We start from the raw sequence: 25,950 nt of genomic DNA, 5'->3' as shown, positions 1-25,950 counted from the left end.
GTGTGCCTTTTGGTGCTGTGTAGTAGAATGTCCTTTCTCTGTATTGCACTCCGCTGTTTGATGCAGTGCAATGTGTAGTAGAATGTCATATCCATGTAGTACAATATGGCATTTGGTGCAGTGTAGTGTGCAGTAGAATGTCATCTGTGTAGTGCAGTTTGCTGTTTGGTGCAGTGTAGTGGAATGTCCTCTCTGTGTAGTGGTGTGTGCTGCTTGGTGCTGTGTAGTGTGCAGTAGAATATCCTCTATGCAGTACTATGTGCTGTTTGGTGCAGTGTAGTGTGTAGTAGAATGTCCTGTCTGTGGAGTGCAATTTGCTGTTTGGTGTAGTGTAGTGTACAGTAGAATGTCATCTGCATGTAGTGTCATGTGCTGTTTGGTGCAGTGCAATGTGTAGTGGAATTTGTTGTCTGTATAGTGATATGTGCTATTTGGTGCAGTGTAGAGTGCAGTAGAATGTTGTGTCTATGGAGCACAGTGTGCTGTTTGGTGTAGTGTAGTGTATTGTAGAATGTCCTGTGTAGTGCTGCATGCTGTCCGGTGCATGGTAGTGTGTAATAGAATGTCCTCTCTCTGTAGTGTTGTGTGCTGTTTGGTGTAGTGCAAAATGTAGTAAAGTGTCCTGTCTATGTAGTGATGTGTGCAATTTAGTGCAGTGTAGTGTGTAGTAGAATTTCTTGTCTACAGAGCGCAGTGTGACGTTTGCTGCAGCGTTGTGTGCAGTAGAATGTCCTCTCTATGTAGTTCTGTGTGATGTTTGCTTCTGTGTAATGTGTAATAGACTGTCCTGTATGTGTAGTGCTGTGCTGTTTTGTGCCTTGTAGTGTGCAGTAGAAGGTCCTCTCCATGTGCTGCCATGTCCTGTTTAGTGCAGTGTAGTGTGTAGTAGAATGTCCTCTCTGTGTAGTGCCGAGTGCTGTTTTGTGCAGTGAAATGTGTAGTTGAATGTCCTGTCTATGTATTGCTGTGTGCGGTTTGGTGCAGTGTATTAGAATGCCCTGTCTATGGAGCACAGTGTGCTGTTTGGTGCAGTGTAGTAGAATGTCCTGTCTACGCACTGCAGTGTGCTCTTTTGTGCAGTGTAGTAGTATGCCCTGTCTGTGTAGTGCAGTCTACTGTTTGGTGCAGTATAATAGGATGTCCGGTCTATGAAGTGTTGTTTGGTGCTGTGTAGTGGAATGTCCTTTCTCTGAATTGCAGTGTACTGTTTGATGCAGTGCAATGTGTAGTAGAATGTCCTGTCTATATAATGCTATGTGCTATTTGATGGAGTGTAGTGTCCAGTAGAATGTCCTCTGTGTAGTGCAGTTTGCTGTTTGGTGCAGTGTAGCGGAATGTCCTCTCTGTGTAGTGCTGTGTGCTGCTTGGTGCTGTGTAGTGTGCAGTAGAATATCCTCTATGTAGTACTATGTGCTGTTTGCTTCTGTGTAATGTGTAATAGACTGTCCTGTATGTGTAGTGCTGTGCTGTTTTGTGCCGTGTAGTGTGCAGTAGAAGGTCCTCTCCATGTGCTGCCATGTCCTGTTTAGTGCAGTGTAGTGCGTAGTAGAATGTCCTCTTTGTGTAGTGCCGAGTGCTGTTTTGTGCAGTGAAATGTGTAGTTGAATGTCATGTCTATGTATTGCTGTGTGCGGTTTGGTGCAGTGTATTAGAATGCCCTGTCTATGGAGCACAGTGTGCTGTTTGGTGCAGTGTAGTAGAATGTCTTGTCTACGCACTGCAGTGCGCTCTTTTGTGCAGTGTAGTAGTATGCCCTGTCTGTGTAGTGCAGTCTACTATTTGGTGCAGTATAATAGGATGTCCGGTCTATGAAGTGTTGTTTGGTGCTGTGTAGTGGAATGTCCTTTCTCTGAATTGCAGTGTACTGTTTGATGCAGTGCAATGTGTAGTAGAATGTGCTGCCTATATAATGCTATTTGGTATTTGATGGAGTGTAGTGTCCAGTAGAATGTCCTCTGTGTAGTGCAGTTTGCTGTTTGGTGCAGTGTAGCGGAATGTCCTCTCTGTGTAGTGCTGTGTGCTGCTTGGTGCTGTGTAGTGTGCAGTAGAATATCCTCTATGTAGTACTATGTGCTGTTTGCTTCTGTGTAATGTGTAATAGACTGTCCTGTATGTGTAGTGCTGTTCTGTTTTGTGCCGTGTAGTGTGCAGTAGAAGGTCCTCTCCATGTGCTGCCATGTCCTGTTTAGTGCAGTGTAGTGCGTAGTAGAATGTCCTCTTTGTGTAATGCCGAGTGCTGTTTTGTGCAGTGAAATGTGTAGTTGAATGTCTTGTCTATGTATTGCTGTGTGCGGTTTGGTGCAGTGTATTAGAATGCCCTGTCTATGGAGCACAGTGTGCTGTTTGGTGCAGTGTAGTAGAATGTCCTGTCTACGCACTGCAGTGTGCTCTTTTGTGCAGTGTAGTAGTATGCCCTGTCTGTGTAGTGCAGTCTACTATTTGGTGCAGTATAATAGGATGTCCGGTCTATGAAGTGTTCTTTGGTGCTGTGTAGTGGAATGTCCTTTCTCTGAATTGCAGTGTACTGTTTGATGCAGTGCAATGTGTAGTAGAATGTCCTGCCTATATAATGCTATGTGGTATTTGATGGAGTGTAGTGTCCAGTAGAATGTCCTCTGTGTAGTGCAGTTTGCTGTTTGGTGCAGTGTAGCGGAATGTCCTCTCTGTGTAGTGCTGTGTGCTGCCTGGTGCTGTGTAGTGTGCAGTAGAATATCCTCTATGTAGTACTATGTGCTGTTTGGTGCAGTGTAGTGTGTAGTAGAATGTCCTGTCTGTGGAGTGCGGTCTGCTGTTTGGTGTGGTGTAGTGTGCAGTAGAATGTCCTGTCTTTGTAGTGCTGTACTGTTTTGTGCTGTGTAGAGTGCAATAGAACATCCTCTCTGTGTAGTGCCAAGTGCTGTTTGGTGCAGTGTAGTGTGCAGTACAATGTCCTCTCTCTGTAGTGCAGTGTGCTATTTGATGCAGTGTAGTGTGTAGTAAAATGTTCTGTCTGTGTAGTGCTGTGTGCTGTTTTGTTATGTTTAATGTGCCGTAGAATGTCCTCTCTGTGTTTTGCAATGTGCTGTTTGGTGCACTGTTGTGTGTAGTAGAATGTCCTGTCTGTGTAGTGCCGAGTACTGTTTGGCACAGTGTCGTTTGCAGTCAAATGTCCTGTCTATGTAGTGTTGTGTGCTGTTTGGTGCAGTGTAGTGTGCACCAAAACGTTCTCTATATAGTGCTGTGTGCTTCTTTGTGCTGTGTAGTGTGCAGTAGAATTTCCTCTCTATAGAGTGCTGTGAGCTGTTTGGTGCAGTGCAGTTTGTAGTAGAATATCCTCTCTATGTAGTGGCATGTGTTGTTTGGTGCAGTGTAGTGTCTATGTAGTGCTGTGATCTGGTTGGTGAAGTGTACTGTGTAGTAAGATGTTCTCTCTGTGTAGTGCAGTGTTCACAGTGCAGTGTAATGTGTAGTAAAATGTCCTATCTATGTAGTGATGCATGCTGTTTAGTGCAGTGTAGTGTGTAGCAGAATGTCCTCTCTCTGTAGTGGTCTGTGCTGTTTGGTGCAGTGCAATGTTTAGTAGAATGTCCTGTCTATGTGGTGCTGTGCGCTGTTTGGTGCAGTATAGTGTGTAGTAAAATGCCCTGTCTATAGAGCGCAATGTGCTTTTTGGTGCAGTAGAATGTCCTCTCGTGGTAGTTCCATAGGCTGTTTGGTGGTGTGTAATGTGTAGTGGAATGTCGTGTATGTGTGATGCTGTGCTGTTTTGTGCTGTGTAGTGTGCAGTAGTATGTCCCCTCTCTGTAGTGCTGTGTGCTGTTTGGTATAGTGCAATGTGTAGTTAAATGTCCTGTCTATGTAGTGCTGTGTGCTGTTTGGTGCAATGTAGTGTGTAGTAGTCTTTCCTGTCTATAGAGCGCAGTGTGACATTTGGTGCAGTTTAGTGTGTAGTAGTATTTTCCGTCTGTAGAGCGCAGTGTAGCGTTTGGTGCAGAGTAGTGTGCAGTAGAATGTCCTCTCTATGTAGTTCTATGTGCTGTTTGCTGCTGTGTAATGTGTAATAGAATGTCCTGTATGTGTAGAGCTGTGCTCTTTTCCGCTGTGTAGTGTGCAGTAGAATGTCCTCTCTATGTACTGCCATGTGATGTTTGGTGCAGTGTGTAGTAGAATGTTCTCTCTATGTAGTGCTGTGTGCTGTTTGGTGCCATGAAATGTGTAGGTGAATGTCCTGTCTATGTAGTGCTGTGTGCTGTTTGATGCAGTGTAGTAGAATGTCCTGTCTATGGAGCGCAGTATGCTGTTTGATGCAGTGTAGTGTGCAGTAGAATGTCCTGTTCATGTAGTGCAGTGTGCTGTTTGGTGCAGTGTAGTGTATAGTAGAATGGCCTGTCTATTAGTGTTGTGTGCTGTTTGGTGCTGTGTAGTAGAATGCCCTCTCTCTGAAGTGGGGTGTGCTATTTAGTGAAGTGTTGCTTGCAGTAGGATGTCCTCTCTCTGTAATGGAGTGTGTTGTTTGGTGCAGAGTAGCGTGCAGTAGGATATCCTATCTCTGTAGTGCTGCATGCTGTGTGTAGTAGATTGTCCTCTCTCTGTAGTGCCTTGTGCTGTTTGGTGCAGTGTAATGTATAGTAGGATGTCCTGTCAGTAGTGTTGTGTGCTGTTTAGTGCAGTGGAGTGTGTGGTAGAATGTCCTCTCTCTAGTGGAGTGTGCTGTTTAGTGCAGTGCAGTAGATTGTCCTCTCTCTGTAGTGCTGTTTGTTGCAGTGTAGTGTGTGGTAGATTGTCATGTCTATTAGTGCTGTGTGCTCTAGATGAACGCACTCTTTAGTGCAGTGATCAGTCTAGTGCTGCGCGCTCTCTGGCACAGCTGCCCCTTCCAGATGTGGTGTAAATTAATCATATAAACCATGAAGCAGTAATTACAGCCTTTATTTGTGTCATTAAATCTCTAATTGTGAATCTCTTCTCTGCAGTGAGGGTGACTCTGGATCCTGACACAGCTCATCCTCGGCTCCTCCTGTCTGAGGGGGGGACACGTGTGAGATGGACAGGCACAGACCAGCCCCTGCCGGACACCCCCAAGAGATTCACCATCTACACCTGTGTGCTGGGGAGCGAGGGGTTCACCTCCGGCAGACATTACTGGGAGGTGCAGCTGCTGCAGGAGGGGATGGGGTGGCAGGTGGGGGTCGCAGCAGAGTCTGTGGAGAGGAAGAGAAGCTTCCCATGGTCACCTGAGGGGGGAGTCTGGGCTGTGGAGAGGGGGTCGGGGGGTCAGTACAAGGCTCTCACCTCCCCTCTGTCCCCTCGAGAGAAGCCCCTGAAGCTGGGGGTGTATCTGGACTACGAGGGGGGGCGGCGGCTGTCCCTGTACAATGCAGACTCCATGGAGCTTCTCTACACCTTCCCTCGGGCCCCCTTCACACAGAGGCTCTTCCCCTACTTCTGGCTCTACTGTGGAGGGGGGGAGATGAGGCTGGTGTGAGGGCTGCAGAGAGCTTCAGCCCTTCATCCTCCCCGCCCCCTTCACACAGAGGCTCTTCCCTACTTCTGTCTGTACTGTGGGAGCTTCAGCCCCTCATCCCTCAGCCCCCCAGCCCATCCCCTTCTGCAGTGATAACAATGTAACCTGAGCACAAGCAGAGACCCCAACATGACCTTCGAACCCTTACTGCCCCTGCCAAGGGACAGAGCTATTACTAGTGAACTCAGAGGCAAGATAGTGTCACTTGTACCCTGTTTGTAACCCAGATTCAGGGCGTCTTTAGGACAGTGCGACTGGTGCAGCGACACCCACACTAGCCTGGGAGAGGCTCTGTTCAGAAATAACTTTGGCTTTAAAAGCAGCTGCTGTTTTCTTGTGTGTCCAGCTGGTTTCAGGCAACAATAAAAATGCCGAGATAATGCAAGTGATTCATGTATCTGCTGGGAGGAGGTGGCAGTTTTGACTCATCGTAAAGGAGCACAGAGGGTTAATGTACCTGCTGCAAAGAACGTGTACATGCAGATCATAGAAGGTCGATCCTCATTGGATAGTGTAACATTTCCTACAGACTGATCTACAAATGTATTCATTGACTCTGTGTAATGTGTATTTAGACTAAAGTGCTTCGACACCCTAGTGTTAGTATGAGTAGCGCTATAAGATGAAAGTAATGCGTGTGAGGCAGGGGCTGTGTAGAGGTGAGTGGCACCGTTGGAATGTGGGAGTGAGGGAATCTTTGGAGAAGCCGGTTATTTGGGGGGGACGCCAAAAAAGATTGTCACACCAGGGCCTCTAACTCTAAAACCGGCCCTGCCCAGATTATTATAGATAAAGCTACAATATACAGGGAGTGCAGAATTATTAGGCAAGTTGTATTTTTGAGGATTAATTTTATTATTGAACAACAACCATGTTCTCAATGAACCCAAAAAACTCATTAATATCAAAGCTGAATATTTTTGGAAGTAGTTTTTAGTTTGTTTTTAGTTTTAGCTATGTTAGGGGGATATCTGTGTGTGCAGGTGACTATTACTGTGCATAATTATTAAGCAACTTAACAAAAAAAAATATATACCCATTTCAATTATTTATTATTACCAGTGAAACCAATATAACATCTCAACATTCACAAATATACATTTCTGACATTCAAAAACAAAACAAAAACAAATCAGTGACCAATATAGCCACCTTTCTTTGCAAGGACACTCAAAAGCCTGCCATCCATGGATTCTGTCAGTGTTTTGATCTGTTCACCATCAACATTGCGTGCAGCAGCAACCACAGCCTCCCAGACACTGTTCAGAGAGGTGTACTGTTTTCCCTCCTTGTAAATCTCACATTTGATGATGGACCACAGGTTCTTAATGGGGTTCAGATCAGGTGAACAAGGAGGCCATGTCATTAGATTTCCTTCTTTTATACCCTTTCTTGCCAGCCACGCTGTGGAGTACTTGGACGCGTGTGATGGAGCATTGTCCTGCATGAAAATCATGTTTTTCTTGAAGGATGCAGACTTCTTCCTGTACCACTGCTTGAAGAAGGTGTCTTCCAGGAACTGGCAGTAAGACTGGGAGTTGAGCGTGACTCCATCCTCAACCCGAAAAGGCCCCACAAGCTCATCTTTGATGATACCAGCCCAAACCAGTACTCCACCTCCACCTTGCTGGCGTCTGAGTCGGACTGGAGCTCTCTGCCCTTTACCAATCCAGCCACGGGCCCATCCATCTGGCCCATCAAGACTCACTCTCATTTCATCAGTCCATAAAACCTTAGAAAAATCAGTCTTGAGATATTTCTTGGCCCAGTCTTGACGTTTCAGCTTGTGTGTCTTGTTCAGTGGTGGTCGTCTTTCAGCCTTTCTTACCTTGGCCATGTCTCTGAGTATTGCACACCTTGTGCTTTTGGGCACTCCAGTGATGTTGCAGCTCTGAAATATGGCCAAACTGGTGGCAAGTGGCATCGTGGCAGCTGCACGCTTGACTTTTCTCAGTTCATGGGCAGTTATTTTGCGCCTTGGTTTTTCCACACGCTTCTTGCGACCCTGTTGACTATTTTGAATGAAACGCTTGATTGTTCGATGATCACGCTTCAGAAGCTTTGCAATTTTAAGAGTGCTGCATCCCTCTGCAAGATATCTCACTATTTTTGACTTTTCTGAGCCTGTCAAGTCCTTCTTTTGACCCATTTTGCCAAAGGAAAGGAAGTTGCCTAATAATTATGCACACCTGATATAGGGTGTTGATGTCATTAGACCACACCCCTTCTCATTACAGAGATGCACATCACCTAATATGCTTAATTGGTAGTAGGCTTTCGAGCCTATACAGCTTGGAGTAAGACAACATGCATAAAGAGGATGATGTGGTCAAAATACTCATTTGCCTAATAATTCTGCACTCCCTGTAGTCCATTTAATCAAACACAACAGGTTTTTGTAGCACTGGTATTCTAAACTTACAGATGTGAAGGTGCTTTTATATGCCTTAGTGAAATAAATGGAGGATCGGCAAAGTCAACTTTTTCCCTAAAATCACACAATTTGGTTAAGGGGGGAAGCCGCGATTAATCCAGGTTTTCTAGTCTCACTTTGTACAAATCAGCCACTAAATGGTTTCTATCTGCCTCTCTTTTTCACCTTAAATGTTGATACTTTTGTGTTCCATCACCAGTGAATTATGCTGATATTTCTTTGCCAGCGTTTAAAACTTCTTTTCTTGGACAGTGTTTTTGTAACATGTGAGCATGGCTGGACCAGTGAAGATATATCACAATACAGAACCATGGACCGGATTTAAGAGGGCCCAGCGCCTCCTTGTGATACACATTAGCGTCATTTGTTTTTACGCTGATGTGGCCCAACGAGGCCAAATATGCTGTGCCAGGTTTACAAAGTGGCGCAATGCATGCGTTCCTCACTTTGTAACCCCTTGCGCCACATTATGCCTGCGCCAGGCACAATGTATGCAAGGGGGGCGTTCCCAAATTAGTGGGGGTGAAAAAATGGCACAAATAAATCTAAAAGATTTTTTTGTGCCAATTTTTGAGGCATTTTTTACGCCTGCACTGAACAAGTGTTAAAAGGAGGCAAACCATTATTTCAAATGGGCCTCAAGGAGCTTTGCAGGATTAGAGCCAAAGTTTTTGACGATCATCCTGCAAAGTGCCAAACTAGCGTAACAAATGTTGATGTTAGTTCCCTAACTACCGCCATGGTGCTGCGTATCTTAAACACGGCGCACACATGGCGGCGCTAGGGGGCACCAAGGGCACAAGAGAAGTGCGCTGCATTTGATGTAGCGCCACTTTTCTTAAATCTGCCCTTGTATTGTAAACCATACAGCACCTACACTGTAAAGATTCCATCGCAACTACAGGCGTCCATGTATACGTAGTTTTCTTGTGAACCATCTGCCCTGCTGCACAAGCCATATTGTAATTTACATAACATGCACTGTGCAAAGGTATGCAGACTCGTGAACAATGTGCAATAATTGTATATTCCAGCACAAATGCAACACAATATCAGCCTCCTGCAGGCATCTCATGACTCCAAAACCATCTCCAGGTTGTGCAGACATATTGGGTCGTTTTAGATTGTTTAAACACATTTTTCCAGATGTATTTGTGTATGTCCAGGCTGTCCTGTTTTAAAAGCAGAGTGTTCTTATGTCATGAAACTTTAAGAACACCAGTTAGATGTGTGACCCTCGAAGCAAATCTATCTTTCAAACCAACACAGCGTGCATGCTGGGACTGAGATGACAAGGTACTTGGCAGCAAGCAACAAACTACATGTCCCAACATGCAAAGTGCTATTGACACAAATGAATCAGGGCTGGGGTTATCACTTGGAGTAAGGTTTTGACACCAGGACAAACCAACCAGAATTATTTTGCTACAAGTTTTAAATGCTGCTCCTGGGAGAGCAGGAATGACGTGTAACACCGTCACCTCTCCATCCCTTTAGGGGGTTCTGATTCTTAATATCCGAGTCTCTGCTTGATGGAGATTGGTTGTAATTATTTCCTGTAGAGTAAGACTCGGGCTGAGTGTGTTCTCTTTCAGCTTTAGTGTCATGACGTCCATTTATAAGGTAGCTCAGTAGGTTGAGGCACATCTGCAAGACCCATAATCTAGAGGTCACAGTTTAAAATCCTGACAAGGGCTTCTCCGTCGTTCAAATGATTGCCCTGTATTGTGGCATTTATATAAACCTTCGTGCTGGGACCAGTGGCTGCCAGCTGACATCACTGAGAAATGGACCTCCAAGTCCTGGACATTCATTTAAGATCATTATGAATTTTGGGAGATTGTAGTCTCGGTTTACTTCAATACAAATATTAACATCATCAGATTAAAATGGTGTTGTTGGTCCATAAATTACAGTGAAATATTTTTCAAAAAATACTAAACAGATCAATTTCAAATCCTTATAATTGTCGAACTCTTTGCAGGAGTTCGGTGGCTGTCAGGGGGGCCTGGACTCAAGCTGTAAGAAAGAGAGTCTGTTACTGCTGGTGTCCTGGGGCTTCACTTTCCTGTGGGGTCCAAGACTGAGCACCAAGGGATCCCCTCACCCCCTGACTCTCAGAGTAGTGAAGCCCAGCACTCCAAGGGTTACTCAAGGAGAAGGTGTGGGATTAGAAACCAAGAACTCAGGAAAGTAAAGTACTCAGTACTTGTAAAATGAACAGTACTTTAATCACAAACACACAGCTCAGGCCTGTACACAAGAAGTAGAAGGTAGAAAGATGCACCTGGTTATATTCTAGGAGATGAGAGGGGCTGGTCCATGGGGGGGATCAGCCAAAGAGAACCAAGGCTCCCCCTGACTTTTGTAAGTAAGGAGTATTCTGCGGACAGTGAATGTTCAGCAGGACAGTTGTGAAGGAGGACAGATGTGCAGTAGGACAGTTGTGCAGGAGGACAGTTGTGCAGCAGGACAGTTGTGAAAGAGGACAGTTGTGCAGTAGGACAGTTGTGAAAGAGGACAGATGTGAAAGAGGACAGATGTGCAGTAGGACAGTTGTGCAGGAGGACAGTTGTGCAGCAGGACAGTTGTGAAAGAGTACAGTTGTGCAGTAGGACAGTTGTGCAGTAGGACAGTTGTACAATAGGACAGAAGGATGAATAGGACACGGCCCTCAGTCTCTCAGCACTCTCTCTGAGTATGTAGTTCACCCCCTTTCCTTCTCAGATTGGCTGTGGTGGTCCCTTCCTACAAGGTCTCAGTTCACACTGCACCTCACCTGTAGTTTGAAGTAAGTAGAAATAATCACCAGGCGCTGAACACTGGTTCTGGTGTTTATTGGCGGAAGCAGATGTCGACAGACAACCCAGGCTACTCGCAGTCAGTTCCCAGCCGTGTCCCTCACCCACATTCCTAAAATCCACATAACGTAGAGGTGCCACAAGGGGACACAAGAAATGGCCTTAAGGCCACTAGTACTTCAATTACCTTTATTCACGCAGTTTTCATGATGAAATATTCCATAGTTCACTAGAGGGTGTTGTCACTGAGTTCAGGGGGCGCCTCTCCACACGTGCACGTGCTCACACACAGCTCCTGGGGGCAGCCAGGCGGACTCTGTGCCCTGCCTTGAGCACTTACTTCCCTGGGTGTCCAGACACACGTGTCTGCAGTCCAGGTGAGGGGGGAGAGAGAGAGGTGGAAGTGATGGTGAAGGAGGAGTCGAGAGAGAGAACGGGAGAGTGGTAAAAGTGGAGGGGGAGAGGAGAGGAAGTGTGATAGAAGTGGAGGGGAGAGATATGAGGGTGAAAGAGTGTGTGGGGGAGAAAGAGAATGGGGTGAGAGAGATACACTCAGGGCAGGAGAGAGAAAGAAGGCGGAGAGAGGTGGAGCGGGCAGAGAAAGAGAGAGATCGAGTGAGAGGAGAAGTGGTGGGAGAGTGAGTGTGATAGAGAAAGAGAGGAGGTGGAGAGTGAATGTGAGAGAGAAAGAGGGGTGTAGAGAGAGAGAGAGAGAGAGATAGAGAGAAGGGGATAGAGAGAGAGAGAGAGAGGGAGAGAGAAGGGGATAGATAGAGAGAGAGAGAGAGAGAGAGAGAGAGAGGCTGCCAGCAGTCAGTCTGCAGGGCGAGTGTCTGCTCAGATGAAGGCGCTGCACGTCTGATGGTTGTCCGGCTCCCACCTCCTGTTGATGGACTGAGTGACCTGGGCCCTTCACAGCTGCATTAAGAGGACACCATGCTTATGACCTGCCCAGGTAGACCCTATGGGCTAGCAGGGTCCGTAACCTAGCGCCTAGGTGCCCCGGCCTGAGGATCAGGGGAGCCCAGTTAAATTGCATCACAGCGCAGGAGGGTACCCCCAGGTTCCAGTCTGGAGGCCCAGAAGCTTCAATGCTTAAAGTATCATCTAGTTCTAGGTAGTTCTAGAATAAGACTCCTAGGGTGTGGTGTTAGCGCTTCGTGCTGTGAGGAGAACCCCTAACTCGTTCCCATAGAGAGGAGACAAAAGGGAAAGAGTTGAGTGTTTATGTGACTGAACTTTCCCTTTCTGTCACTGTATGAATGAGAGACTTGGACTCTGGGGGCAGAAGTGGGACTAATTCACCACAATAAATCCCATATAATGAGGTGAAGGTGCCCAGGTCTATTGAATCCATGTAATAAACGTCCTGTTTGGTCTCAGGTTCTGCAGCAGGGTAGGATTTTCCTCTTTTTAATTTATTTTTATTGTTGTTTTCAGGTCATATCCACCCTGTTAGACCTGAGAGCCTTAGGGTGCTCTCCCCAAACTTTCTGCCTGTCTGCCTCACCTTCTTGTTGATTTCATTTTGCTCGCCCTAGGAGTCTGGCACTTTACCACTGTTGAACAGGACACTTTACCACTGTTGACCAGCGGGTACTTTACCACTGTTGACCAGCGCATGTCCTCTCTTCCCTAAACATGGTTTGATTGGTAAATCCACAATTGGCATATTTAATTTACTTATAAGTCCCAGTAAAATGCACTACATGTGCCCAGGGCGTGTAAATTAAATGTTACTAGTGAGACTGCAGCACTGCTTGTGCCACCCATTCAAGTAGCCCAGTGTGCAGTTTACAGTGCCATGTCGACTTGGCATTGAAAACCTCTTGCTAAGTCTTAAATTCCCACTTTATTACATATGTCATCCCTAAGATAGGCGCTTGGTAGCCCATAGGGCAGGGTGCTATGTAACCAAAAGCTAGGCATGTACTTTTAAGTTTTACATGTCCTGGTAGTGACACATTTGTTTTTCACTACTGTGACCCCTACCCCTCTCATATGTTAAAACTAGGTATTCCTCATTACATTTAATACACTGTACTTCTTAATTGAGAAGGAGTAGGCATGTCATGTTTAGTACCTATAGAATGGTAATGACAAATCTTCTTTAAAGATAAAGGAGGATTTGAGGTTACTATTCTGCAAAATACAACTTTTAGGAAGTTAGATTGTTTTCCTGCTCTTAGCCAATTGGTGATTGCTGCCTGTCTCTGATCACTGGCTGGGCTGAGTGACAGTTCTTTTTGTATATTGCCTCCGGAGAGTCCCACAGAAAGGAAGGCTGGGTGTTACTTTATGCAAATTCCTGGGAGGACGGGAGGGAGGAGCTGGGTACAGCCTCTTACTTACATCTGTGTAGGCTGGGCTCTGTCCATGCACAAAGGGCTGCATACCCCCATGTAGTGAGTTAGGAGCCAGGGCAGGATGAAAATACCTGTGAACACTTCAAAGACACTTCTTTGAAGTCACCCCCACTTCAAAGGCATCACTGGGTATAAGTACTGGACCTCTGACCCTACCAACCCAGAACACTGCTGGACTTGTGAACAACTCTGCCAGGAAGAAGGGCTGCTGTGCTGCTATAAGGACTGCCACTTTGGACTGCGGCTCTGAAAGAACAGCTTTTCTGCTGGTTGCCCTGCTGTCCTGCTGCCCTGCTGAGGAAGGAATGGACTCATCTCGCTTCAACCCAGAGTGACTCCAAGGGTTTGCTGGCTTGCCTCCTGTTTTATGAAGTCTCAGGGATATAAAAGACCTCTCCAACTTACAAACAGCACCTGGACTCTGTCTGCTGTGAGTCCTGCTCTCCCAAGTGGTGCCAATCCAGTCCTGAGCCCTTAAAAGTGAGTTTAAAGTGCTGCAACTGTGACATTCCACACATCAATGAAGTTGTTTTGATTGCAATCAGCGCATCTCCCTTGATGCTGATGCATTGCTGTTGCTGCCTGGACTGTGAACTCCACATCACCAACTGTGTGACACATCGTCTCCTGTTTCCAACGCAGCTCTTAAATTGTACGGGTTGGTGCTGACACATTGCTACGTGCTGCTCACATCACCTTCAGCCCTGAGGTTTGATGACAAGCAATCAACCCAGTGTTCTTCGCATAATGACTCTCGATGCATCTGCGCCGGTGTGCAGCTTGGAACCGACGCATTGCCTGATTGATGCAATGCATCGCCTCAATTGCGCCCCACATCTCTCTCAACGTCACCACGGTACTGTTCAGCGGGCCAACTCACGTCCCTGTACATGACCCACACTCCATTGCGGTCGGCCTGAACTTTTGGATTTGACCTGATCAGGCGCAACCAGATCTCCACTTCTACTTATTGGACTTTTGTCATTGTTATCTTGTTGTGTTCATAAAGATCTAATCTATTTGTCTAACTTGGTGTGGAGTCTTTTTGTAGTGTTTTCACTGTGTTACTGTTTGAAGTGTTGCTCAAATACTTTACACATTGCCTCTTAATTTAAGCCTGCCTGCTCAGTTCCAAACTACCAGAGGATGAGCACAGGGTAATTTATGGTGTGTATCTGACCTAACCTGGCTAGGATTGTGGTACCTGCTTGGACAGAGTGTATAACACTGCCAACCAGAAACCCAATGTGTAACACACCCCATGTTTCCCACTGTAGTACAATCATCGTAACACAGCGTATTATTTCCAGTATTAACAACATAATGATGCATTTCTCCAAGAAGAAGCAAAGCTGGGGCTGGTTTAGGGGCTGCGCCCCCACAACTCAACTCCTCAACAATTTAACTGAGGGTGGTATAGGGGCTGCCGTCCCCCTCACCTGCTATACGGTTCCGACAAATGAAGTAGGGCTGGGTATCTGGACAACATGAACTTCAGAATATAACTGAGTTCACACATATCATCAGAAAAGTTTTCATTCCTAAGCTAACTCACAGTACCCCATCTGAACCCCGAACCTTACCAGGGTACCACATGGTATCAGCAACTTCGAACATGACCACTCTATATTCCCCATGTGAATCACAGAAACAAATCTCCCCTTTTGTTGTTACTTTGCATACCCAAGGTAAACACAAGAAATATACGAAAATGGCTTTTCAACCATTTATTGAAATAATTGTATTCTTGTATAGAAAGAGTGAGCTGCAAATATTAGGCAGAAGAAACAAAGCATTGTAACTATTATGAGAATGGTGAAAAAGATAAACAGTTCAACTATTATAACATTACTATGTGATTATACTGCTGTCTAATACTATGAAGAACATAGTGGGAGTAACCTCTGCCAGATCCACTGGGATAGCCTACCCCACATAACTGAATATAATGTGTCTGGAAGCCGGCCTGTGTAGAACAGGCTATTGTCCTTTGCAGGATGGAGATCAGAGTCAGCAGAGCTGCATCTCAGTCACAGTGCGTCGTGTTCCAGGACAATCCCAGCAGAAGTGATCCTCTGCCAAATTGAATGCAGTGACTGTTGATATTTTAAAACCACTGTTCCAATCGCACTGTTTCAAAGGTGCAGAACTGATTTGATGGTTTGTCTGGGGCCTTACAGCGGTCTCCAACCAACAAGGTAAATGCAAGGGCATCGTGTTCTATGTGCCCAGCCTTGTACAGAGAGTACAACAGCATAATTGCTTGCTAGGAAATTAACTGCCTGTATAATAGCTTTTCAGCACATTATTGTGTAAACATAAAGTCACCATTAGAAACAGATGTCAAGTTAAAACTTGAAACTAAATGGAGACTCAGAGCAGGGCCTGTTTCACAACAAAGGCACACCATTTGGCACATGTTTTTATATTAGATGTGTTTGAGGAAGAAATAAAGTTATTGTTGATGAAATCTGCAAATGATGGCTTATTTGCCAAGGGCGGTATATCCACAGTTATGCAGGAAACACAGTCATGCATAATCGCATAACTCCTGTATTTGTGCTCACACATATGATGAATTTCAACTTACAAGATTCATTAAATTACTGCAGCCTCATGAAAACCACAAAAAATGGATGGAGTAGTTATTATAAAAACGCTCTGTGCTGTTGTGAGAAAGTGAAGCATGTTTTACTCCATTGAAATACATTCATTACTTTCAGGATCAGAAAGACCACAGTGTGGAATGACCACGGCTATCAAAACTAGGAGGACGTCGATCGTGAGGACCAGGAGGAATAGGAAAGATCAGGAGGTGAAGGCCAGTGGGATCAGCATCAGAAGGCCTGTGATTTTCAGACTCAGGAGGACTATAAAACAGAATAACAAGGACTAGATGGACCAGAGTGACCCAAACAATGGGACTAGGAGCACCAGGGGAGGGGGAAAAAGGACCCAAAAGGACCAGGACAGGGAGACCAGAGTCAGAGGGACAAGAGAAGGGGGCAAGGAACAGGCAAACGGGGCAGGAGGACCATAATGACTAGAATGGGGTAGAAGGACCAGGAAGACTTGAAGGGCTAAGGAAACCAGGGCCAGTGATGCCAGCAACAGAAGACTAGATTCAGGAGGACCAGACATAGATGTACCGGAACTCGGAAGACCAGGACTACATACCAGGACCATACTACAGGACCAGGAGCAGAACATAAGCAACAGGCAATCCATGGGGACTAGGTGATCCAAAGGAGCAGGATGACAGGGAAACCAGAATCAGGGTGGGAATGATACAAAGGGCCATGATCGTGAGCGTATGAAACGGAAGGACCAGGAGACCAGGGCAGGAGTACCTGGGAATGACTGAGAGGAGAACTAGGATAGGTAAGGTAGTGCATGGAACGATCGAGGCAAGCATGAAGAAGAAGTTCTGGACCATCAGAACTAGGGAAGGCAAGAATTATCATTAGTGGGCCAGAATTATTTATTGCAGAACCTTGAGGACAAGGAGCAAGAGGACTAGGAAAACTAGAGAATCAGAGTCAGATCTAGGAGGTCTGAAAAGACTGGGATAATGGCCACAAGGACAAGAGACCAGAGCAAGCAGGACAGGGATAAGGAAGACTAGTGGGACCAGGATCAAGGGCTCCAGGTGGACCAAGGTCAAGATGTTGAGGTTCAGAGTAAGGAGAACTAGGAACAAGGGGTCCAGGGTCTGGAGTACCAAGTGGAGCAGATCAACCAGTATCTGGGATAGCAGGCAGGGATAAGGAGGATGAGATGGAACAAGGCCCACCACCAAAATGAGGAAGACCAAGGAGACTGGGGACAGGGTTAGAAGGATCCAAACAAAGATAGCCAGGACAAAGAGGGCCATCTGTGGATGCAGCATTAGAAGGGCCAAAAACACAGGGGCAGGGATAGCAGGGCAATGATCTAATCCAGGAAAACAAGCGCTGATAGGGTCAAGATTAGAAGGACCCGGACATGAGAAGCCAGGTTGACCAAAGAAGGCAGCAGGACTAGGACCTGTGGTAGGTGTGACGAGGTGAACAGGGTAAGGAGGATTAGGAGAATCAAGACTAGGGGCCTAGGGTCAAGAGGACCAGGAAAGAAATAGACCAAGAAAGATGATTAGGGTGGCATTGAGGAATTGCTAGGAGGACCAGGACTAGAAGGACTAGGGATACAAAGAGCTAAACAAGAAGGGCCAGGATCAGGAGGATGAAGTCCAGATGGCAGAAAATCAACAGGAGTGCAAGGATTGTGAACACCAGGAACAGAAGGACCAGGATGAGGCAGACAAGGATAAGGAATACTAGAAGATCAGAACCTGGAAAAATAGGACGAGGGGCCTAATAAACAAGTGCCACAAAGCCCACAACTAAGAGTCTCAGATCACGTAGGACTAGTGGAGCCATAACCAAGGGGACTGGGAGGCTCAGGATCATCAGGGCATGGATGACATGGAAACTGAGGGTCCAGAACAGTGGGACCTAGTTCCAGAATAATATAAGCCAGGAGGACAAGGCCAGGCTGCTAAGACCAAGAAGGCCAGGAGGAGGAACTGGGGGCATAACCGGCATGACTGGGAAAGGGCAGCTGTGCACCCTATTTAATTCCTGCCTTTTCTCCTGCACTGGCCCCTTTTGACAGCCTAGCGCCAACACAGGAACCCTTGCACCAAGGTGCAACGGTGCCTCCATTGTGTGCGGGATTGCTTATGTGTAGGACGGGGCATTTTCCTGCACAAAAACAATCCCCTGAGGCTTTTTCCTCTTTCTATTTGTGCTGCAGATTTGTTAGGATTAGGATATTTCTCCTTGTTACACCTGACATGGAGAAGCATAGGTTTTACATGCATTACCAGCTCTACCACTTCTGGTAAATCTGGGAATGCGTCAAAATCCATGGATGTTGCGTTGGAACACCCACGGAAACGCCTCCACCGTGCAGAGTAATCCAATGCAGCAAATAGCGCTGCGTTGCATTACTCAAGATTTATGAAGCAGCTCAGGGCCACACAAGGTGGCCTTGTGTGGCTTAATACATCTCATTTTTCAGACCAGAACAACCCTGAAAAGAAGAACAGGACCACGAGGAGGACCAAGTTTAGGAGGCATAGAAAGATCAGGTGGAAGAGGAAGAGGATTTGGAAGCCAAGTGATTCTAGGTCACATGTATTAAGAAATCTTCCTTGTAAACACTTCTTAGTCATGTTTTGTAGGCTGCCCCCTAGGGACCCTCACCTGTATCTGCATTGTTACAATATTAATGGTAAGTGTGGGCTCAAAACTCCCAATATGCAAAGTGGATAAAATGCCAGGACTGTCACACATAATATGGGCCACTTGTCCGCCAGCAGAGAAGCCTTGAGGGCCATTATGGGAGCGAGTTCTGAGTGATGGCGTAGAAGGTCTATGTGACAGCAGGCGTTGTCTGATGCTGGTAGAGGCCTGAGGGTGAATCGGAGGGACTGACACTTGTCAGAGGGACCAAAAGGTGGATGGGTGAAAGGAGCTGTGGTTTGTGAAGGATGGCAGAGGGATTTGAGACACTACGAGGACCACAAATGCGTAATGGCTAATAACCGGGGTTCAGAGGGATGTCAGGCTCAGCAAAGGGGAGCGCAGGATCAGGCTCAAGCTCGGGATCTGATAAATGGAAGAAGGGGGTCAGAGAAAGGACGACGGGGCCAGAGAAGCAACAGATAGAGGGACTGACTGCGGCCGTGCGACGGGTGCAGTAGCAGCCATCGTGCTTTTCACTGTCTGCTATGCAGACAGTGAAAAGCTGCACGGGGGCCCTGTTAGGGGGCCCCTGCACTGCCCATGCCAGTATGCCCCAGGGGCCCCAGGACTCCCCTTACCGCCAGCCTCTTCCTGGCAATGCAAACCGCCAGAAACAGGCTGGCAGTAGGGGTGTCATAATCCCCAGGGCAGCGCTGCTTGCAGCGCTGCCCTGGCGGATTATCACCGCCGGGGCTAAAACGGCGGGAAACCGCCGGCCCCGGCGGTGCGACCGCGGCGCTACCGCCGCGGTCATAATATGGGTCTCCGTACCGCCAGCCTGTTAGCGGTACGGACGCCACTTTAGCCTTGGCGGTCTCCGACCGCCAGGGTCGTAATGACCCCCATAATGTCTAACATCATGTCAAAGCCAATAGGCAGCTGAGCTGAATACAAAACATATAGGGCCTGATTACAACTTTGGAGGAAGGTGTTAATCCGTCCCAAAAGTGACAGATATACCACCAGCCGTATTACGAGTCCATTATATCCTATGGAACTCGTAATACGGCTGGTGGTATATCCGTCACATTTGGGACGGATTAACACCTCCTCCAAAGTTGTAATCAGGCCCATAATGTGCTACTGGTGAACATTGAGCAACTAATATGCGCAGTGGTGAAACACAAAGTCATTGGTCAAACACAATTAATAGCATCACACCTGCTTCCCTGTCATTGATCCTGCTTGGGGTCGGTACCTGCTCCCCTGTCATTGATTCTGCTTGGGGTTGGTACTTGCTCCCCTGTCATTAATGCTGCTTGGGGTCGGTACCTGCTTCCCTATCATTGATGCTGCTTGGGGTCGGTACCTGCTCCCCTGTCATTGATGCTGCTTGGGGTCGGTACTTGCTCCCCTGTCATTGATGCTGCTTGGGGTCGGTACTTGCTCCCCTGTCATTGATGCTGCTTGGGGTCAGTACCTGCTCTCCTATCATTGATGCTGCTTGGGGTCGGTACCTGCTCCCCTGTCTTTGATGCTGCTTGGGGGTCGGTACCTGCTCCCCTGTCATTGATCTTGCTTGGGGTCGGTACATGCTCCCCTGTCATTGATCCTGCTTGGGTTCGGTACCTGCTCTCCTGTCATTGATCCTGCTTGGGGTCGGTACCTGCTCCCCTGTCATTCATGCTGCTTGGGGTCGGTACCTGGGTCGACCTCTTTGAGCTGCAACGGTGATGCACAGTTCTGAGCATTGAGCTCTTGACGGTGACACCTTGCTTCCAAGAGCGATGTGCTGGTCCTTCTCCTGCAACAGTGTCAATGTGTCAGTTGTGCTCCAAGCAGACTAGAGCTGCATCAATTTTTCTGGTGCAAGTTTCTGGATCCACTTCCAGTGAACCAGCCACAGGAGCAGCGATAGAAATATCCCTGTGTTTCAAGCAACAGGAGGCAAGCCTACAAGCCCTTTGAGATCACTTAGTGTGCAAGGCAGAGTCCAGCTGTTCCTCAGCAGGTTCAGAGGGCAGCAGGACAGCTGACAAGACCATGTCCGCTCACCTGAATTCCAGGTTCCGCTGGAGAGAAGAGAATAAAACCCTCACCCCTAAACAGTAGTCTTCCATATCTGAACTGACAGGGAATGAGCGAATAGTCTCTGGGGGAAAGGGATAGGGAACGGGGATTTGGGGAGGGAAGAGAAACAAAAACACTGATTCACAAAGGAGCGTCACTGTTGTTATAAGAAAGTTGCCTTGGGGTTTGGTGCAGAAATTTCAAAAACCAAATACAAATCAAAAACAAAAGGACTACAAATATCACAGAGCCTTTCTGCAAAATTAAAATAATTATTATCATTCGATTGAGCAATCACGGAGTCTTTCAGCAAAATCACAACAATCATTAGCACTTGAATTCTCAACTATGAAATACACTTTTGTAATTCACACGAAAATCGTTATAAAATCAAACTTGTGAATTTGTCTTTTGTTATTTGTTTTCACACAAACAGACTCGCTCCAAAAATAATCAGAATAAACGTCTAATTTTGCATAGATATCGAGTGATGCTTTCAGGAGTTCACAACACTTAACTTCAATGCTGACTTTAAAAATACTTCTCAAGCTATCTTTGGAAAATAGCCTTGTATCACAGGTTTCTCAGCATCGACTAATGTTTTTCATAATGCACCAAAGATCACTAACCTCAAAAAGGTTGAAAACAGGGAAACGAGAGGGGGATTACTCACGAACCAACTTCTCCTGGAATGTTTGCAATTATTTCAGGGAGACGGAATACTGTTCGTACATTCTCCAGCCGCTGTGAAAGTAATCCGTTCCAGAGAGGGAAGCTCCGATGAAGCCTCGCACTGAAATGACGACTCCGAAAAAGAATCACGGAAACTCCATCTGAACCGGGAACATCTGCGAGTGAAGGAAGACTCGAAGCCAAGCACAGGAAACACCTTGGCAGTTCTACTTATAGACTGGAGATGAGTCATCAATTACTTCTGATGATTCATATGAAGTTATTCTGGTGAAGAGTCATCAGACACATGCTGGTGATGAGTCATCAAAGACTTCAGATGATTCATATGTAGGAATTCGATGTCTCGATAAACCACTTGGCACACAGCTCACAAATGGGGCAACACTTGCATTTATCAATATAAACAAACATGCAATGTAGTTTTCCTCACTAGTTACAGGGAAGTGCTGTGCTGTAAACACATTAATGACTTGTTTCATCGTTCTTCATACAAGCTGATTTATTTTGTGAGGGTGCAGCAAGAAGCATGTGTGTGTGAGTACGAATCCTAACAATAGAAAAGCAGAAAAGCAGTCTGTCCAGGTTAGCAGTCCAGCAGAGTAACGGTCCTTGATGCGGCACAGCAGTTCTTCTGACAGAGTCCAGTTGTAGGCTTGGATGTGTCTGATTTGGTGGAGTCAGAGTCCCAATACTAATACCCAGTTGTGCCTCTGAAGTGGGAGTGACTTCATAGAAGGGTGTGTGAAGTGTACAGATGCTCTTTCTTCCCAGCCCTTGCCCCAGACTATCAGTAGGGAATAATCAGCTCTTTGGATGGGGACAGGCACTGCCTAGTCAGAGGTGTCAGCCCCCCCTTCATCCCTTTCTCCCCACGAAGGGCCATCAGAATGCAGATGAGTGCCCAGGCACACCTAACCTTCCCGATTTTATGGCTGTCTAGAGGGAATGCCCAAAGTGTAGCTGCCCCCCCCCCCCCTTGATGTGTAATCGAGAAGGGTTACAGGCACACAGAGCTGTAAGATCATAGATGTTTCGACAATAGTAAAGGAAAGAGGGTTTATCATTATCATTCCAATGATATGAAACATGATGTAGCTACTCCTTCTCAATCAGAAATGACAGCTTAAAAGTTCAACAAGGAATTTTCAAGGTTAACCTTTGAGAGGAGTAAGTCTCCAGGTAGAGAAAAAGGAATTTGTGTATTTTTCACTACTAGTACACACAAAACTTAAACGTACGTGGCATACCTTTTACTTACATGGCAGCCTGCTTAAGGGCTACCTAGGGCCTACGTTCGGGATGACTTAGGTGTAATAAAAGGAGAGTTTAAGGCTTGGCAAAGGGGTTTTAAAGGGCAAGTCGAAAGTGGCAACAACACTGCACACAAAGGCTCTGCAGTAACACGTCTGAAGCATGTTTAAAGGGCTATTTGTGTGGGTGGCACAAGCAGTGCTGTAGGCCCACTAGTAGCATTTAATTTACAGGATCTGGACATATTGTGTACCACTTTACAAGGGACTTACAAGTAAATTATATGTGCTAACTGTGTATTCACCAATGTTATCGTGTTTAGAGGAGAAGCACAGGCACTTTAGCACTGGTCAGCAGCAGTAAAGTGCTCAGAGTCCTAGGGCCAACAGAAAGAATCAGCAATAACATGAGTCAAGTAGACCAAAAGTTTTGGGGATGACCATCCTAAGGCTGACAGGTCTAATAGACTGCCTTTTAATCACTTATTTGGAAATTGGTTTACGCAGGTTGTGCCCTCGGATCCCCTGTCCCCGACACGTCTTTTAAAATGAATTAGATGAGAATGACAAAGTTATTACCAACCAAGCAGCCATCTAGGACAGGCAATATTTACTTGCTGAACATTGCTACAAATGCCATCTGATCAAGAAATTGACTGACATTTGGCTCAGCACGGAGATCCTAACTTTTTAAACACAACTAATTTACTTACTTCAGTCATGAGATTAGAATGAAGACTCTCAGTGATACCAGGTTGATGATTTAAATGATAGGCTCTAAGCAACCTCCTCTGTTTTTGCAAGATCAACCAGAAGAGAAATGGCTAGGGTTATCACAATGTCACCAGGATACAACTTTTCCAGTTCTGCCCCCTCCTTTTACAAATAGTTGTTTTCTAGTATGTTAGTCTGGTTTGTTTAATAGAACTGAACCACAATTATAAATGCAAGCACGCACTGAAAACTTAGGGCAGACAACTGGCGTTCTGATACACGCAGCCATTTGTTAACCCTATATCTGACCCTGGCGCGTTCCCATGATCTGTAGGTCGGATTGGGCACATGGATGTAGAAGAGTAAACTGCTTCACCTAGTCTTCAAAATGAACATCATCTTTCTAGTCTCTTCAGATAAACTTAAAGACGCAGAAGCACTGTGCAGTAAGAGACGGCTCCATCATGGGCCGTATAGTTCTCTACCACCTTTGACAAATTAACTCAAAAACATTCAAATGTTCTCTTTGATGGTTATTGGGACCTTTTAAGCTTGTTCAGGTGCCACTGTATTTCAGCCACTTTTAGCACTTATTGCTTTGGAACATTTGCATTAACTCCTTGTTTGCAGTTCCACGTGGTGGTAAATTGCTGTTGAAATATGCACTAGGCAAAGTGTTACGTAGTTCCACTGTTAGACAGAAGCCAGGCAAATAGTGCATTTTCTCTGTTATTTGCATGGCCAATGGCTAAATTATGCATACCATTTGCTATTTATTCACTGGGCAGATAAGTAATGACGTTTTTATTGCTATTTCTACAGACACTGACCAAATAGTAGATGTCATCTATTTAACCCGCAATCGAGTAAATAGTGAAAGAAATCCTGTTATTTTACGCCCAAACTTCCTCTACCGCTTTCCATCCCACACTCTTCACACAGTTCTTATCATCATACCTGGCCTTATAAGTAATACCTCTCCTTTCTTCTAACTCTGTCCTTTTCATCCTATTTCTAGTCTTCTAGTTTTCTCCTCGTTTCCGCAAGCATTCGTGCAAAAATGAGTTTGGAAGTTGAAATTCTCCCTTTCAACTCAAAGAAAAGTGACTTCAGTGTCACAGAATTAGGTGTACCCATGCTACTGGTGTGACAGGATTGCAATTCATTCATTATCCTCAATCAGCAGCCTTGACAGAATATTCACTGCATAATACTGAACCCTACGTAAATATTCTACCTGAAAATTGTAATCAGTTAGCCCTTCAATCCATTGTCTAATCCCTGAGGTAAAACTTTCTCTGGATGTAAATATCTGCTCTTGTGGTCGATGATCAGACCTAACTAAGGCCCTACAAATAAAATGTAAAATGCTGTAGTGCCCAAACTACAACTAACGCCTCTCGTTCTATGACTGAGTAAAGTTCCTCCACTGATATCAAAACCTAGGATGCAAATACCACTACTTCTTCTACTCCATCCACCACCTGGGCCAACATAGCACCAAGACCTTTGAGACTATCATCCATGGTCACAGTAGTTTCTTTACACACAGCAAAATTACCCAATGTTGGTAACTCACTTGTGGATGTCTTAATAGAGTGAAAAGCTGATTCACAATCCTCTGACCAGAGGAATACAGTCCCCTTCTGGAGTCACGCTCTTAATATCTGGACCACACTAGAAAGGTTAGGTATGAATTTTGAGCAAAATTCTGACAACTCTAGGAATGATCACGATCCTTTGTTCTAGGTGCAACCTTGATGCCTGTCGCAGGAAGGAAAACACCACTCCAGGGTTGTTAAGTTATGAAAATAGTTTTTTTTAAATTTGTCTTTGGTTTGGTAAAGATAAATATATTATGGTAGACCAGTCTCCTTCTGAATAAAGTTTGTCAGCAGCGTTCCCTTCCCTGTAGCCACTGACTGGCCACCTCCTCACTGCTCCTCTCTCCTTCCACCAGTCCATCTTTGCAGAAGCTGGATGGCTTCTCCTCCCTCCATGCCATTCCAATACCAATCTCTCTCACTGTTCTCTCCACCTTTCTGTCTCTCTCTCCACATCCTCTCTTCCCGAACTTCCTCTTCCCAGGTTTCCATCCACCTATCAAAGAGCGGCTTGTCATGGCAGGGTGCAGCTGATACAGCAACTAGAGTGGGAGTTGCTGGATCCACTGTACCCCTGGGTCACTCACCAACTTCTGTTGCCCCAAGGCATAGATGTTCTTGTGACAGTACTTCCCTTCCAGGACTGGCAGATTGGGCCAGGAAGACAGTGCCATTCTGGACAGGTAATCTGCATTCCAGTGACTGACCGTGACATGGCAAGTCTGAAAGGCAAAGGGTTGGAGATCTAGAAACCAACATAATGCTTGAGGGTTAGTGTCCTTATTGTGAACCAGCAGCACCAGGAGAGCATTATCAGTCAGTAGGAGAAATGTTCATCCTAAGAGGTAATACTGTAGGCTCTCCATTGCTCTTTTTCTGTGGTTGGATAATGCTCTTCTCATGGTAACAATTTCCTGCTGATGTAAGCCACAGGATATAAGCAGTCACCTTGGTCTGGTTGGGACAGGACTGCTCCAAGTCCTCTGTCAGAAGTATCAGTCTGTAACACAAACTGTCAGTCAGAGTCGGGACACATCAGAACCGGTTTTTCAAACAGGATCTCTTAAAGGGTAGTGAAGCAGTGTTGGTGTATGGGTGTATGACAACTGGGTTGTCGCTTTAACAGGAGGTCAGTCAAGGGTGCAGCTATCTCAGCATATTGCGGTATGAACCTAAGATAGTAGTCTACTAACCCAAGAAAGGACCTAATGCTATTTTTATCCTTCGGTCGGGGAAGGCCTCTGATTACCTGTATCTTGCCTACTTGTGGACTGATCTTTCGTTCCT

The 25,950-nt window shown here is 45.9% G+C and overlaps 1 protein-coding gene across 1 annotated transcript in view; it reads left to right on the top strand.

Moving 5' to 3' along the window:
• The window catches only part of LOC138301386 (E3 ubiquitin-protein ligase TRIM39-like), a 140,426-nt gene extending 133,906 nt beyond the window's left edge, over positions 1-6,520 (top strand). The window contains exon 6 of the mRNA XM_069241822.1: positions 4,953-6,520. Coding sequence (XP_069097923.1) covers positions 4,953-5,464 — 512 coding nt within the window. The 3' untranslated portion in view covers positions 5,465-6,520. The remainder of the gene's footprint in view (positions 1-4,952) is intronic.
• The last annotated feature ends 19,430 nt before the right edge of the window (positions 6,521-25,950 follow it).

Source organism: Pleurodeles waltl, chromosome 6 (genome assembly GCF_031143425.1).
Source record: "Pleurodeles waltl isolate 20211129_DDA chromosome 6, aPleWal1.hap1.20221129, whole genome shotgun sequence".
In the NCBI taxonomy this organism is placed as follows: Eukaryota; Metazoa; Chordata; class Amphibia; order Caudata; family Salamandridae; genus Pleurodeles; species Pleurodeles waltl.
Note: the sequence above shows the minus strand (reverse complement) of the source record. Positions and strands in the feature narration are given on the sequence as shown.